Here is a 13,185-nt window from a genome sequence, read left to right on the forward strand (position 1 = left end):
GCAATTTACTGTAAATTATTTGTTCGCTTCAATAGAACACCACATTCGCATAGCACACAACCTTATAACGCGCACGACAATATAGTATGAAATTCATATTGCGCTATACATACCTTTGCTCAATAAACACTTTCTTATGAAAATACAAATTATCTTGGTGCTTTCAACACCTATCCCGTAGAGAAATTTGAAATTCAAAAGGTAGCAGCACAACCTTAAATCCATTGCGAATTTCTTCATTCATTTTCATTCATCAAATCATCAAACGTAACGGACAGCTAATTCTCTCTCCCAAATAATCTTAAAAAAATGAGTGCAGTGACTATGAGGAGGAAGAATATGAACCGCATCGAGTTGGTTCCTCAAAGAAGTGCTGCTACAAATGGTGGTGGTGGTGGTTGTGGTGTTGGACTTAATTCATCTTGTGTGCTATCGCCAACCAATAATGCAACATCGCCTACTAATAATACAACAATAGTGATGGGTGAGGGAACAACATCTAAGGGTGGTATGATTAGTTCTGCGAGAGGAAGTAATCAAGATAAGAAAAACTCTCCCTCTAATCAAAATAGACCATCTACGACTAGTTCGATATTTTCAATGACATCTTCTGTAAAGTCTGCAAAGATTGTTGAGAGTAGAAGTTCTCTTATCAAGAAGGCCAATGATCGTTTTGCACACAAGAAAATGTCCATCTCTGATAGAAATTCAACATTCCCTGGAGTTAATGAGTACAGATTTGCAAAGGAGAAGGAAGATATTATGGAATCTGTGCTCGATAAGATTAACAATCTCTCCAATCATTCGTACTTTACTGGCTCTGATGATGGAAAATCTCAAAAGAGCTCAGACCTCTTCATCATGGGCAAAGCTCCAAGTGTCTCACAATCTCAACAATCGACTGAATCTCAACTCTCCTCACAATCTCAATATCAAAGACAATATATTGAATGGAAAAATGCAAAAGAAATCAATGAGAGCAGTAAGCAAATTGCAGAAACTATCAAGAAAAGAGAAGGACATGTTCCATTTGGTACTTTTGGAGTGTTCCAAACTGGTAACTCAATATATAAGAGGGACTTTATTACAGAGGATGCTCTGAAGAAGAGAATGAATGAAATTGAAATTGAGGAGAGAGGAAGTTATGTTTTGAATAATCCATGGGAGAAGAATGATGACGATGAAGTAGCAGACGAAGAAAACAATAAGGAAGACTCTCCAATAGCTGAACAAACAGCGAATGCTGAAGAGAACCATAGACAAACATCAGAGAATGAAGGAAACAATAACTCGAGGGCCTGTACTCCTATGGATATTGACAAGAGAAGTTCGAGCTCTGGCTCTGCGCAAGAGGAAGATCCTATTGAAATTATTGGAGAGGAACCACATCCAGAAGGACAGTCAGTGGCCATGATCAATGTAACAAAACCAACAGACTTTGATGCTGCATCTGTGTTTAGCTGTAGTACTCATCACAGTCTATACTCGAGAAGATATGCACCTTCAACATGTTCATCAACATTTAGTACAGGGAAAAAGGGTATTAAGGGTGGTAAAGCCAAATATATGCCTAGACCTATGGCTTCCTCGCTGATAGAGCCTCGATTAAAAACATCGAGTTCTGCTCATTCATCCAATTCCCAAACACCACCTCCAACATCACCTTCTTCCTCCACCACTCTTTCCAAATCTCTCAATATTGATGATGTGCGTAAAAACTTTACTCCAATTTCTTCTAGGCATAATTTCCCCCAAGGTAGAAAGAATACTTTCAATTCGATCATAAGATCGAGTGATGTACTGTCCACCAACTAATTTGTACATAATAAATAATAAGTTGTAGTTTTATTATAACATAGGCCTTTGAGGATGCTGGTCAATTCATAATTTATTCAGTTTTCAACTTTCCAGAAGATGGTTCTTCAACAATTTCTTGGGATGGTTGTTTTTCTTCAGTTGACTCCTCATTGACTTTTTCTTCAGTGGTTGTTTCAGTAATTTCAGATTGTTTTTCTGTTGTTTGTTCTTCACCTCCTAATTATTTTAAATATTATTAATTATTAATTATTAATTGTAAATATTTACCTTGACCAAACTCATTTACTCTCTTCAAGTCAACTGGATAAATCCATCTTTGATAAAGGTAAATGAAGAAAATGACGTCATCTCTCAAACAAGCAAGCTTGTACATATTTGGACTTTGAATAACAAAGGCAAACAAGTCATCAACAAATGTGTTAAGGGCCTTATAGACATAGGATTTCCATGGCATGGCAGCAACAGATTTGAGCTTGTAGTTAACATAAACTTGTGGAACAGAGTTGAGGAAACCGAAAACATAGATAAATCCAACAATTGTGGACAAGACAAAGCTATACCATGATCTAAATTCATGATTGTAGAGAGCATAAATTGCATAACCAACAATCAATGGATAGAATACATAGGAAAGATAAGTGATGGCTTCGTTATCATATTCCTTAGTCTTGCTTTCAACATAGCTAGACTTGTCAGTAATCTCGATAAAGTATGGGAATTTGTTAGTTTTCTTGATTGATACATCTACAACCTTACTAATCTTCCAATATTCGATTAGTAAACCAATACCATTACTAATTAAAATCATCCATGAGGTTTCATTATCGAACAAATAGAGGAAAATAGCTGTCTGGAAGAAGCAGTTCACAAAGATTGAACGAATTGATAAACCTTCCATATTCTTTTGATTTCTATAGAATTGAATATCATTCTTGAATGCCAAAAAGTCAAAGACACTATGTAAAATGGATACAACAATAGTAATAGCCAACAAGTATGGATTAGTTTCAAAAAGCATACGCTTAATTTCATCAGACTCTGCTTCATCAGATCCAAATTGTTTTTGCATTCTGAGGGATTCATCCATTTGTAAATGGAATTGCCACTTCCATTGATTTACAATTGACAAGTCCAATTCTAAAGGTAAGCTTTTCAATGTATCATTGAGAGCAACAAAGTGACTTCTAATTGTCCAAAAATCATTAAAATAAAGAACTGGATAATATCTCTTTGGATTTCCACGCATTGGTAATAAGTGAATTGCTGATTGGAAATGAGCAGGAAGAGAACTAAGTGGAAGAGCATCATGCATATCAACCATACTCAAAAACACTTTTGGTAAATAATGAGGAATGTACAAATCTCCAACTTCTGCACTGCTTTCAGTTTCATTTTGTGTAGATGAATCAAAGAGTAAATTTCTCTTCTTATTCCTCTTTACTTTCAAAACTCTACTAAATGGATGAGTAATGTGTAAAATTCGTTCTGGTAATGAATTTCCTTCCTCCTGTAAGAAAGCATGGAAATGAACTGATTTGTTACCAATCAATAAATCATAAAACACTGGATAATCAGTTTGATTATTAAATGTCAAATTAAATGTTTTGTGATTACTTTCACGATCATCATAATAAACTCTATCTTGCAACAATAATTCATGATGAATAGGTTCCGATGAAGTATAGTTTACACGATCATAGATTTTTCGCATTAATTTTCTATCACTACTTGTTGATAAATAGAGTTGCAAAGTCATGGCACACGATTTACGGAAGGCAGGAGCAGCAACTATGGATGCTGATGAAGGTGCTGATTGAGTTGTTGTTGTTGTTGTAGTTTTGGAATCTAGTGAAGAAGCAGCACCATTATTTGCTTGATTTCCACCACCTCCGAACAAACCTCCAGAAATCATCTTCATTACGAAAAAGACAATCAACACTCTAGAAATGGTTGAAAGTATTGTTGAGAAGGTGGATCCTTCTTCATTGTTGGTTCTGGCTGCTGTTGTTGTAGCAGAAGACTGTTGAGCAACAGTACCACCACTTGAAGACATTTTTTATTTCAATTTTATTTGAACACGTTTTTGGAATTTTAAAAAAGTATCCATCGATACTTTGTTGAAATCCATTGAGGAAATATTAATCAATTCCAAAATAATCCGCTCAATAGGGAAGAACACATGCTCTAGATCTGTACAATGCCAAAAAAAGTACAATATCTCTCAATATTTATTGAAAAACGAGAGCCAACAAGGCAAGCAAACATCCAACTAAAACAATGAATGAATTTTCAGATGTTCTTAAGGCAGCACCAGTTTTGCCAGTATTGGTATTGGTATTTCCCTTACCAACACTTGCAGCAGCAACAACTTTACCTGCAACATTGATATCAACACATCCATAATATGGAGCTTCGTTTGCAGGAATCCACATCCATTGCAAAGTACAATTACTGCAATATCTATCTGGAATGGTAACATTTACAACAGTATCACCAGCAGCACTCTTGATATTGTTGGCAAGAATGGTGGAAGCACCTCCAGCATAATCAAGAATTGAAATTCTCATAACACCACCTGTGTTGTTTTTTCATATAAATTGAATTTAATTTAATTTACTTTCCAATAACAAAACATACCGTGATTGGCTTGAATATTCCATGTGATTGGGACTACTTGATTAGCCTTGTAATTTTGTGTTGCCTTGGTCTTGGCAACGCTTCCACATGGTGATGTTTTTTGTGTGAGAGCCTGATGTCAAACAAGTGACGACGGTTGGCATGTGAAAATGGGTGAGATAGTGAAAGAGGAGTAGTAACAAAAAAAACGTGTTGATAAATAATATTAACATTGTTAATACCTACATCTGATCTACCAAAAGTTCTTGGCTTTGGGTTAATGAATTGACCGTGACCATTTGTGAATTGGAAAATGGTAAATAATAAAGTGAAGGCCAAGATGGCAAGGACAGTTGTACGCATTTGTTGTGTTTGTTTTTTTTAAAGATGGGCTTTTAGAGTGTGATGATTGGAAACATGCGGATCAAAGACAGATGACAGGGATTCTTGATGATACAGATCGATTTGTCCAGTACAGAATACATTCAAATTATTTTTGACATAGGCCAGGCGGTAATTAATAGTAAATTGAGGCAATGGGATGTAATTAGTTGAGTTTAGGTTTACTCTCTAGGATGTCTGTGTTGTTTGGATTGTTTGAGAGATTTGAATTTCCTGTCAAATTCGTCCTTTTCCATTTTTCTTTTCACACACCTTTGGATGGATTGTTTCAGGTGTTGAGCTTTCCTTCTGATTCGTTCTGGTGTGATTAATCTCTGAATTTTCACACCCTTAACAAACTTTTTTTTACAAATTACAACTTCTCGTTTTACAACATATTTTCTAACATCGTCCGATTTTGAAAGATTGAATAATTTACGAATTTTGGAAGCTCTCTTTGGTCCCAGAGTTTTGGGATGAATTGAATCTGTGAGTCCAGGAATTTCTATTAAGAAATTAATTTATGAAACTCTAGTTTCAAAAACTTACCAAGAGCACCCTTTCGAATAATTATTGCAGAGACAGCTCTCAAATTTCTATCAAGAATGCATCCTTTTAGTTTAATTCTTCTCCTTTCTCCTTTTCTCTTTGCTTGCCATCCTCTATATCCAAACTCTCCTGGTCTCCTCAATATACAAGAAGTTCCGTATTTTATCAATCCAGGAGTGTAACAAGTTCCCAAATGGTCTGAAGCTCCTCTATCCAATATTTCATGATTCAAACACCTCGTATTGAAAACCTACCTAATTTTAAATATATAATCTCTAAAATCATTTCCAATACAACTTCCATCAATTTCATCACCCAATTTCCTTCCTCTAAATGCTTCAGCACCTGAACCATAAATTTCAAATAATTTAGTTCGTCCAGTTTCTCTACAAGCCAATTGAAACTAACATTCAATTTTTCATCATTTTAATTAATATCATATTTGATCATCATACCTTCAATTGATGATAATAATTGTGTTTCAAAGTAAAAACACCCTCCGAAAATCCCCACTGTCTAACATCAACATCCTGTCTCATGTGTTCAAAGCCACTTCCGACAAGCAAATCCAATCTTTTCAGAGGATTTGATTGGGGAGGATATTTGGCTGGAGTGAGATTGTTTGGGCGAAGCATTTTTTTCAATTATTTTGATAATTATCAACTTTCAGCCCCAGATCATTGCATCTTTCTTTTGGAAAGGTTTCGTTTTTACAAATTGTGCTAAAGGAATCAAACCTCCTTATCAGACTAGAAACAATAAAAAAATGGACAACTTAATTGATACCACATGCAATTTCAAAGCACAACACAAAGCACCTCTCAAATTTCCAGCACACATCCACAAGGGAGATAATTTGTTGGTTGCCATCGGAATTAAATCGAGTGCAAATTATTCAAGATCAAGAGTTGGTGATTTTTGGTATTTTTACGAATCAGTGTATGATGGCGTGAAATGTCGATTTGAAATTCAATCAAATATGCCATTGGATAGTTTTGCACCACCAGCTTTGAATATTCACAAAATTGTGTTGACTGTTTATCAAATGAATGAAATGGAGGAAAGGGAGCTATTACTTGAAACTAAATCTGAAAAAGAAGTATACTATTTTGGTGGTGTTCACAACCTGAAGAATTCAATAGAGAAAAAATTGCAAAAATCAATCGTATTATTGGAATTGACAAACTGTCATACAGTGCTAGAGCTTCTTGGGATATTTTAATGAACTATATGGAAGTTTACGGGTATTTTAGTTATTACCGTGTTGTACCTGGATCAAGGAATGAAAAAGTGTATTGTGAAATGTTGCTTCATGACAGTACACTGATTGACAGTAATCATAGTGAAAACGCAACTTACAAAAAAAGATTTCATAAACTTGATGGAGTGGCAGCTAATAAGTCATGGGTTAATATAGATATCTCTAAATATCCGTATATTGAAATGTTGAATTACAATGGAGACGAATTGAGATATTCTGAAAGTTTGGAGCAGACAAACAATTTAGGGATAATCACTATAACTTACAATTCGGAAATTATTTATAGAGCTAGTTATCCTTATGAAAAGGTAGTTAGAATAGGAAATTCATATACTCCAAATTACCAAAGTCCAATTTACAAGAATGGTTTGATCTGTGAAATTGATGAGAGAAAACCAACACATTCAGTTTTCAAATTTGTTGAGAAAATGCTCCAAATCACTTTGAAACAAACAAGGAATTTTGAAATTTCAGAAATGGAACAAGAATGGTGTTCTTTATGTAACAGTCAATTTAAAAATCTTGTAATGATTTTCAATTTTAGAAATTACAAACATTTCAATCATTTGAATTTGAATAATGCACTGAGAAATTCATCAACTTTCTCAGATATTGTATTTTACAATTAGATTAAACCTTTAAATCATTTCATGAGCTACTCATTTCAATTTCATCACAATTACTTACGCTAGTTTATTCATAGTTGAATCAAGTTAATTTCTTCCTCTGATTTGACCAACTTTCCTAATAATGTCCTCATGAGCTTCACATTTCATATGTCAACTTCAAAGAAACCATGTGTAAAGTAAGCGATTACCTTTCATGAAATTGTGTGGAAAATTTTAAAAACAATTAAAAAATGTCAAAAGTTTGTTTGCTTGTTTTTTTCGTGGTCTTGGCAGGTCTTGTCTGTTGTGTACAAGGAGCAATTCATCTTTTACCACCACAATCATCTTCTTCTACCAGCTTTTCAACAATTTCCACAAGAAATGTCAACCAAAATGTAGGGCCCTCTGGTAATACTAATTATATCAACTTGACAGGTGTCATTGCAGGTTCAATCTCAGGTTTAGTCTTTCTAGTCGTCATCTTACCAACAATTGTTGCTTGTTCTTTAATGTGTGTACTTGTATGTGTGACTGAGGAGAAAGTAGAAGAAAGAGAGTTGGAATCTCAGAATCCGTTTAATCTTCCATCAAGTGTAATTTCTGGTGAATTTGTGAATGGAACAACATTGTATGATGTTAATTATGCTGACTGTGCCGTTTTTCTTTTTTGGGTTGTGACTTGGTTATTCAGAAAATTGACTTGTGGCATTTTCGATTCACTTTTAATATTGAGAAGTACTAGATTTCGTGTCAGAAAAATGTTAGTCGGAAATAGAAGATTAGACTTGGACATTTCAGATAATTGCTGTCATATTCCATTCCTACATTATTTGAATAGTGCATTGAATGTGTACACTTGTGGTTTGTGGAGAGTTTTCGGCTTGACTCATCGTTTCTATTATAGAAAAATCGATGATAGAATCTTTTGGAAACCAATCGAAAGTTCATCTCAACCCAATCAAGCTATTCAATGGGTTGGTTTTGATGAAAAACCTGGCAAACATCAATTTACCTGGTTTAGTATCTATTGTGGATGGAAGACCGAATTAATGTATTGGTTCCTGAAGAGAATTGTAAATGTTTTCACATTATTCTTTGGCGATGCATTTATTGAAGCTTGGTATTTGAGAGAAAAGATTAAGTATGCTAAATTTGGTGGTAAGGGAAGTTTTGCAGTGATTCAAAATGGTCAACCAACTTCATTTATTTCTGGCTCTCCAATGAATTTGACATTCCATTCAATTCTGGATGGTTGTTCCTATTTGGGAAGATTGCTGTTGTATAGATTTTTGTGGATTATCACATGTGGATTGTTTGGATGTTGTTCAGGTGAGAGTTTTATTCTTTCATATATTGATGCACATTTGGTATTGAATAGATGAGTTTACAACAATATTGAAATATATTAAAATCACACAAACTAGGCTTTAAAATTAACACATCCTACATCTTTATCCACCAAATTTGGAAGTAGTCATTGGTTAGCAATATTCAATTTCATTACCTTTTCAAATATTCGAGTTCATAATGATTCGGAAATCAATTTCCGTTGCTTCCTTTAAAAAAAATGGCAGAAATTCAAACACTCGATTTGATCCGAGTGGAGAATAATGCAGAGCTCATTTCCAGCACTCCTCCATCATTTGGAGATATTAGAATTAAACCCTTGAACTCTCTACTGCTTCCGATAGTTTCTGATGCGAAAATTCTATATGATACAACAAGATTTACCTATTTTGAAGTTAAATTATGTCAAACACTAACTAAACTTTTCATTGGATTTGGGTTTACTTCATCAGAGTCACATGATGACGAAGATATTGTTGGATGGGATACAGACACTATTGGTTTTCATTATGATAACGGAAGAGTCTATCAGGAAACAAGTTTTACAGCACCTATTGCTGATAAACTTCATTTAGTGGATGTAAAGGGAGATGAAGTGTTTGGATTCTTTTTGGACCACGAAATTGGTGAATTCAAAGTGACATGTAATGGAAGATTATTGCACAATTCATTGGGAACTCGATTCACAATGGAAAAGTACAAGAAGAAGATTTTTAAACCAATGATAAGTGTGGATTGTGGAATGAGAGTTGAGATGGAAATTAATTTGGGATTACAATTGGGAAGTCGACCATTTTTATTTACAGAGATGGTACTGGTGAAACAGAGACAGAAATTATTTGAAATGCAAGGGAAATGTTCTGATATGGAAATTGTTTGTCAGGAATAATGCATTTTCCCATAGGTCAATTCAAGTTTTCAAGAGTCGAATAATGACAGGCTGTTGAAACACTACGAATTGAACAAGAAAGAACTTTCATGATGAATTGAATTCTCATTAGATATTGCAAAATTGAGTTTTTTTTCCGTTACCATAACAATATACCAATAGTTGCGTCACAACACATACCCAATAAATCGGCTGCCTTACTCAGTTTGTTTTTTTGGTGGTCTTGCCCACTTGTAGAGTATCTCTTAACTTCTTATCAAAAATTTGTGACTGAGTTAGTTTAATTTACTTTACAACCCGATTTCCTTTGATTACTGGACTCATACAGATTTATAAATCAGGTGCCGCACACAATTTTAACTTTAAAAAATTATTTAAAAAAATATGAAAGATCCAAAGAGAAGAGTTTTGCAGGAATTTATTAAACTTTTCGCTGATGAGAAGGTTCAAATTCAAGCGGAAAAGAAGAAGAAATCTTCATCACCACAATCGGATAATGATGGAAGAATTATGCTGGAAGAAAAGACATTAGAATGGGCTACAGATAATGACGGCTACAAGGTTGTATTTACTAAAATATTGTCCTATTTGGATGAGTATGATTTGGCACTTTCTATTCAGCCTACTTGTAAATTGTTCCAAAATTTTTCAAAGAATGATCAATTGTGGGAAAAGCTCATGTATTACAAATATGATAATGATTATTTGTGTATTTTTAAAGCACACAAAAGAGACTATTTCCGTAGTGGAAATTGGGAAGATTTCAAGAAAAGATATCAAGATCTTGCCAATTGTAAGGAAAGATTTGTTGCATCTTGGAGAGAGTACAATAGTTTGGGTCTAGCAGAGGGATCCTATCGCTTCCATGAACCAACTTCATTTGAATACAGAAGAAAAAAGCATAGAGATTGTGATAAATGCCTAGATGGAATTGATGAGGACGAGCCATTTATAGTTGTTGATCCATTTTATTCTAGAAAGGCTCTCCATATCGATTGTGTAAATAAGGAACGTTTTAGAGAAATATATCCACATGTTTTGAACTTTCTTCCAGAAAATTCTCCCTACAAACAAGATGTAATCAACTCACTTTACAGATCTAGAATGTTTGATCATGTTGATGGTTCAAGCAAAAAGCAAGCTGACAAAGATGAAGAAGAAGAATTGGAAGATGAAGAAGAATTACCAGAATATTCATGTGATATATGTGAAGAACCAATTTATGGAATCAGATACAATTGTCTGGATTGTGGAGAGTATGATTTGTGTGGATACTGTTGTGAAAAGGTCATTATGAAACAGAAGGGGTCAACATTGAAAATGTGTCAACATGCTGATCATCCTCACGATCACACTTTCCAATCTGTTGATGAAGAAGAGTTTACTACCTATTCCTGTAACCAGTGTAAAGAAAAAATTAGAGGCCACAGATATCACAAATTGGATGAAACAGATTATGATTTATGTACATTATGTTTCTTTGATACAAATTCCAAAGATGCCTATGAAAAGATTGATCTCTTTGGAGAGAAATCAGTTGAACCTCTCTACACTAGTTTCTGTGAAAAATTATTACTGAAAGAGGTCAAGTCCGTTCTTGAAGCTCTCGGTGAGGAAGTTGCAAACATGACAAAGAAGCAACTCTCAGCCAAATTGTTTGAGATTTTAGAGGAAAAGAAGGAGGACAATACCAGACCAACCATTTGCAGTCTAGTTTCCAGTGTAGAAAGATTCTGCTGCAAAGACCAAGATGGAATAGTATTACCAAGTTCTGCTCCAAATGCCCTTGTAGCTAGTGTTGAATTGGTTGATGAAGCAGTAAAACCGCCAAAGAAGAAAACTAAGACCGAATGAGCACTATGCAATATCCAAGTATTTAAACATTTCATTTCCAACCTTTATCTTGTCAATTTACAACTTGATTAGTTACTTTGATTTGGATGATTCTTCATTATTGTCATCAGGCTCTCCTCTCTCTGATTTATAGAAAATGTACAGAAGAAGGGAGAATAAATAGGTTGACTCATTCAATGATGCTATTGCTGAATACCATGCCAACTTGTGCTCCTCAAGAGTAGCTAAATAAGCAAATACACAAATCAAGTGATGTATCCTAATCGAAACAGAAATATCTCCACAAATTAATTCACTCAGGAAAAAAGCAACATTGCATTCCACAAAAATCAAATACACATCCGTTCCCTCTATGAGCGTATCTCCATTGGAAGCTTCCCAAGCCTTAATACAGTACCATAATCCTGAGCCAATGGTAATGACAGTTACTATCGTATTGATAGAAAGTCCAACATATTTAACAATTTTCTTTTTCATTGACTTATCAATTCCCTGCTTTTTTACAATGTGAAATGCTAATATTTGTCCCAGATAATTGAGTGTAGCAAATAGTGCAAAGAATGCTGCAATGGAAGCATAGGATATGGGACTTGGTGAACTTGTGATTTTGTCAGTAAAGGAAGTAGACATTTTTTGCAGTATAAATTAACTATCTATTAAAATGGAAGGTGTGCAACAATTGATGATTATTATGTTTGGACGTGAACATTTTCATAAGATGGAAAGAAAAACATCTTCCTGATTATTACATTGTTTAGAAGTGATTACAGTTGTTTTTTCTATTATTGATAAAAATTGAAATTTAAGGTACCAATCTGCATGTTCACAAATCCCCCATTCACGAACCATGGCTGGTTAGGAATGCAGCAATCATCTATGAACGAGGAAACCTACAACGAAGCATGTTTCCAGTTCTATGTCATGCTCAAGATATGTGACTACAGAGTCTTCATCTTGGTTAACCTCAAAGGTCAGATTGACTCAAAAAAGTCGAGTTTATGTATTCCTACAGAAAAGATCCTGTAGAAGTACAGTCAATGGTTTTACAAATACTGCATCCTCAGTGATGTTTTGGTTGGGAAAGTGAGAAATGTTGTGAGGAGAAGTTATGGTTAAAATATTGGGAATTATTAGAATTTTTGGATCAAGAAAATATTTGAATTGAAGAAAGTACAAAAACCGAGTAATTAGAGAAACATGTTGTACACCAACAAGAACTATTTCATCAATATTGATTGAGATGGTGTTTGTTTTTGAAATATTTCAGGATGGACTATTCAATGTCAAAAATAAGATTTCAAATTACATGTGAAGCAGGGGTTCCCGAGTGGTCAAAGGGGGTAGACTCAAGTTCTACTGCGCAAGCTTCGTGGGTTCAAATCCCACCTTCTGCAGATTTTGCTTCTTTCTCCCTTAGTCTTTTTGAATAGACCACTATTTGCAAATATTTATTGTTAGTCCGACGTCTAGTTTCTATGGTAAAAACTTTGTTCAATTTCATAAAGACTCTATAAAGATAATCAATAAAGATAACACTGACCTCAAATATTCCAGCCTAAACAATTTGAAAAATACCATGCACAAAAAAGAAGAAAGACTACAAATTTGGCAAAGTGAAGGAAAAAGACTACAGCACCACAGGTTCCCAAGTTGTCTCCAACCTCAGTACTGATGTGGCTCGACGATAAATCGGACGGGATGAGGTGCATTCATCGTGATATGGCCGTAGCCATTCAATTGTTGAAAATTTGAAAAATAAATCAAATTCAAGCATGTTCTTGATAACAGGAAATATTGATATTTGTTGAGATTTATCATTTCACCACTAACAAATCAAATTGGAAAATTTAATTGTACTAATT

At 34.4% G+C, this 13,185-nt stretch overlaps 9 protein-coding genes and 1 non-coding gene across 10 annotated transcripts; 6 read left to right on the forward strand and 4 right to left on the reverse strand.

The window, feature by feature from the left end:
- Positions 1 to 309: 309 nt before the first annotated feature.
- On the forward strand, positions 310 to 1,815 carry NAEGRDRAFT_74744 (uncharacterized protein; the record flags this gene model as incomplete). The annotated part of the gene is made up of 1 exon (XM_002670214.1): positions 310 to 1,815. One exon carries the CDS (start codon positions 310 to 312, stop codon positions 1,813 to 1,815), a length of 1,506 nt encoding a protein of 501 aa, XP_002670260.1.
- Positions 1,816 to 1,828: 13 nt separating this feature from the next.
- Positions 1,829 to 3,871, reverse strand: NAEGRDRAFT_59737 (cleft lip and palate transmembrane family protein; the record flags this gene model as incomplete). Its single annotated transcript, XM_002670259.1, has 2 exons — positions 1,829 to 2,034; positions 2,086 to 3,871. The coding sequence occupies 2 exons, from the start codon at positions 3,869 to 3,871 to the stop codon at positions 1,889 to 1,891; spliced, it is 1,932 nt and encodes a 643-aa protein (XP_002670305.1). The 3' UTR covers positions 1,829 to 1,888.
- A 175-nt stretch (positions 3,872 to 4,046) lies between these two features.
- NAEGRDRAFT_74746 (uncharacterized protein) lies at positions 4,047 to 4,797 on the reverse strand (the record flags this gene model as incomplete). The annotated part of the gene is made up of 3 exons (XM_002670260.1): positions 4,047 to 4,393; positions 4,456 to 4,567; positions 4,681 to 4,797. 3 exons carry the CDS (start codon positions 4,795 to 4,797, stop codon positions 4,047 to 4,049), a joined length of 576 nt encoding a protein of 191 aa, XP_002670306.1.
- Positions 4,798 to 4,997: 200 nt separating this feature from the next.
- NAEGRDRAFT_74747 (uncharacterized protein) lies at positions 4,998 to 5,999 on the reverse strand (the record flags this gene model as incomplete). The annotated part of the gene is made up of 4 exons (XM_002670261.1): positions 4,998 to 5,320; positions 5,365 to 5,573; positions 5,619 to 5,767; positions 5,820 to 5,999. 4 exons carry the CDS (start codon positions 5,997 to 5,999, stop codon positions 4,998 to 5,000), a joined length of 861 nt encoding a protein of 286 aa, XP_002670307.1.
- Positions 6,000 to 6,594: 595 nt separating this feature from the next.
- On the forward strand, positions 6,595 to 7,254 carry NAEGRDRAFT_74748 (uncharacterized protein; the record flags this gene model as incomplete). Its single annotated transcript, XM_002670215.1, has 1 exon — positions 6,595 to 7,254. The coding sequence occupies one exon, from the start codon at positions 6,595 to 6,597 to the stop codon at positions 7,252 to 7,254; it is 660 nt and encodes a 219-aa protein (XP_002670261.1).
- Positions 7,255 to 7,484: 230 nt separating this feature from the next.
- Positions 7,485 to 8,615, forward strand: NAEGRDRAFT_74749 (uncharacterized protein; the record flags this gene model as incomplete). Its single annotated transcript, XM_002670216.1, has 1 exon — positions 7,485 to 8,615. The coding sequence occupies one exon, from the start codon at positions 7,485 to 7,487 to the stop codon at positions 8,613 to 8,615; it is 1,131 nt and encodes a 376-aa protein (XP_002670262.1).
- A 185-nt stretch (positions 8,616 to 8,800) lies between these two features.
- NAEGRDRAFT_81898 (uncharacterized protein) lies at positions 8,801 to 9,662 on the forward strand (the record flags this gene model as incomplete). The annotated part of the gene is made up of 1 exon (XM_002670217.1): positions 8,801 to 9,662. One exon carries the CDS (start codon positions 8,801 to 8,803, stop codon positions 9,467 to 9,469), a length of 669 nt encoding a protein of 222 aa, XP_002670263.1. The 3' UTR covers positions 9,470 to 9,662.
- Positions 9,663 to 9,853: 191 nt separating this feature from the next.
- On the forward strand, positions 9,854 to 11,323 carry NAEGRDRAFT_74751 (uncharacterized protein; the record flags this gene model as incomplete). Its single annotated transcript, XM_002670218.1, has 1 exon — positions 9,854 to 11,323. One exon carries the CDS (start codon positions 9,854 to 9,856, stop codon positions 11,321 to 11,323), a length of 1,470 nt encoding a protein of 489 aa, XP_002670264.1.
- A 72-nt stretch (positions 11,324 to 11,395) lies between these two features.
- On the reverse strand, positions 11,396 to 11,953 carry NAEGRDRAFT_74752 (uncharacterized protein; the record flags this gene model as incomplete). The annotated part of the gene is made up of 1 exon (XM_002670262.1): positions 11,396 to 11,953. One exon carries the CDS (start codon positions 11,951 to 11,953, stop codon positions 11,396 to 11,398), a length of 558 nt encoding a protein of 185 aa, XP_002670308.1.
- Positions 11,954 to 12,636: 683 nt separating this feature from the next.
- NAEGRDRAFT_t728 lies at positions 12,637 to 12,717 on the forward strand. The gene has a single exon. It is a non-coding gene; the product is annotated as a tRNA-Leu (tRNA).
- The last annotated feature ends 468 nt before the right edge of the window (positions 12,718 to 13,185 follow it).

The sequence above is a fragment of the Naegleria gruberi genome (genome assembly GCF_000004985.1).
Source record: "Naegleria gruberi genomic scaffold NAEGRscaffold_73, whole genome shotgun sequence".
NCBI classification, from domain to species: Eukaryota; Heterolobosea; class Eutetramitea; order Acrasida; family Naegleriidae; genus Naegleria; species Naegleria gruberi.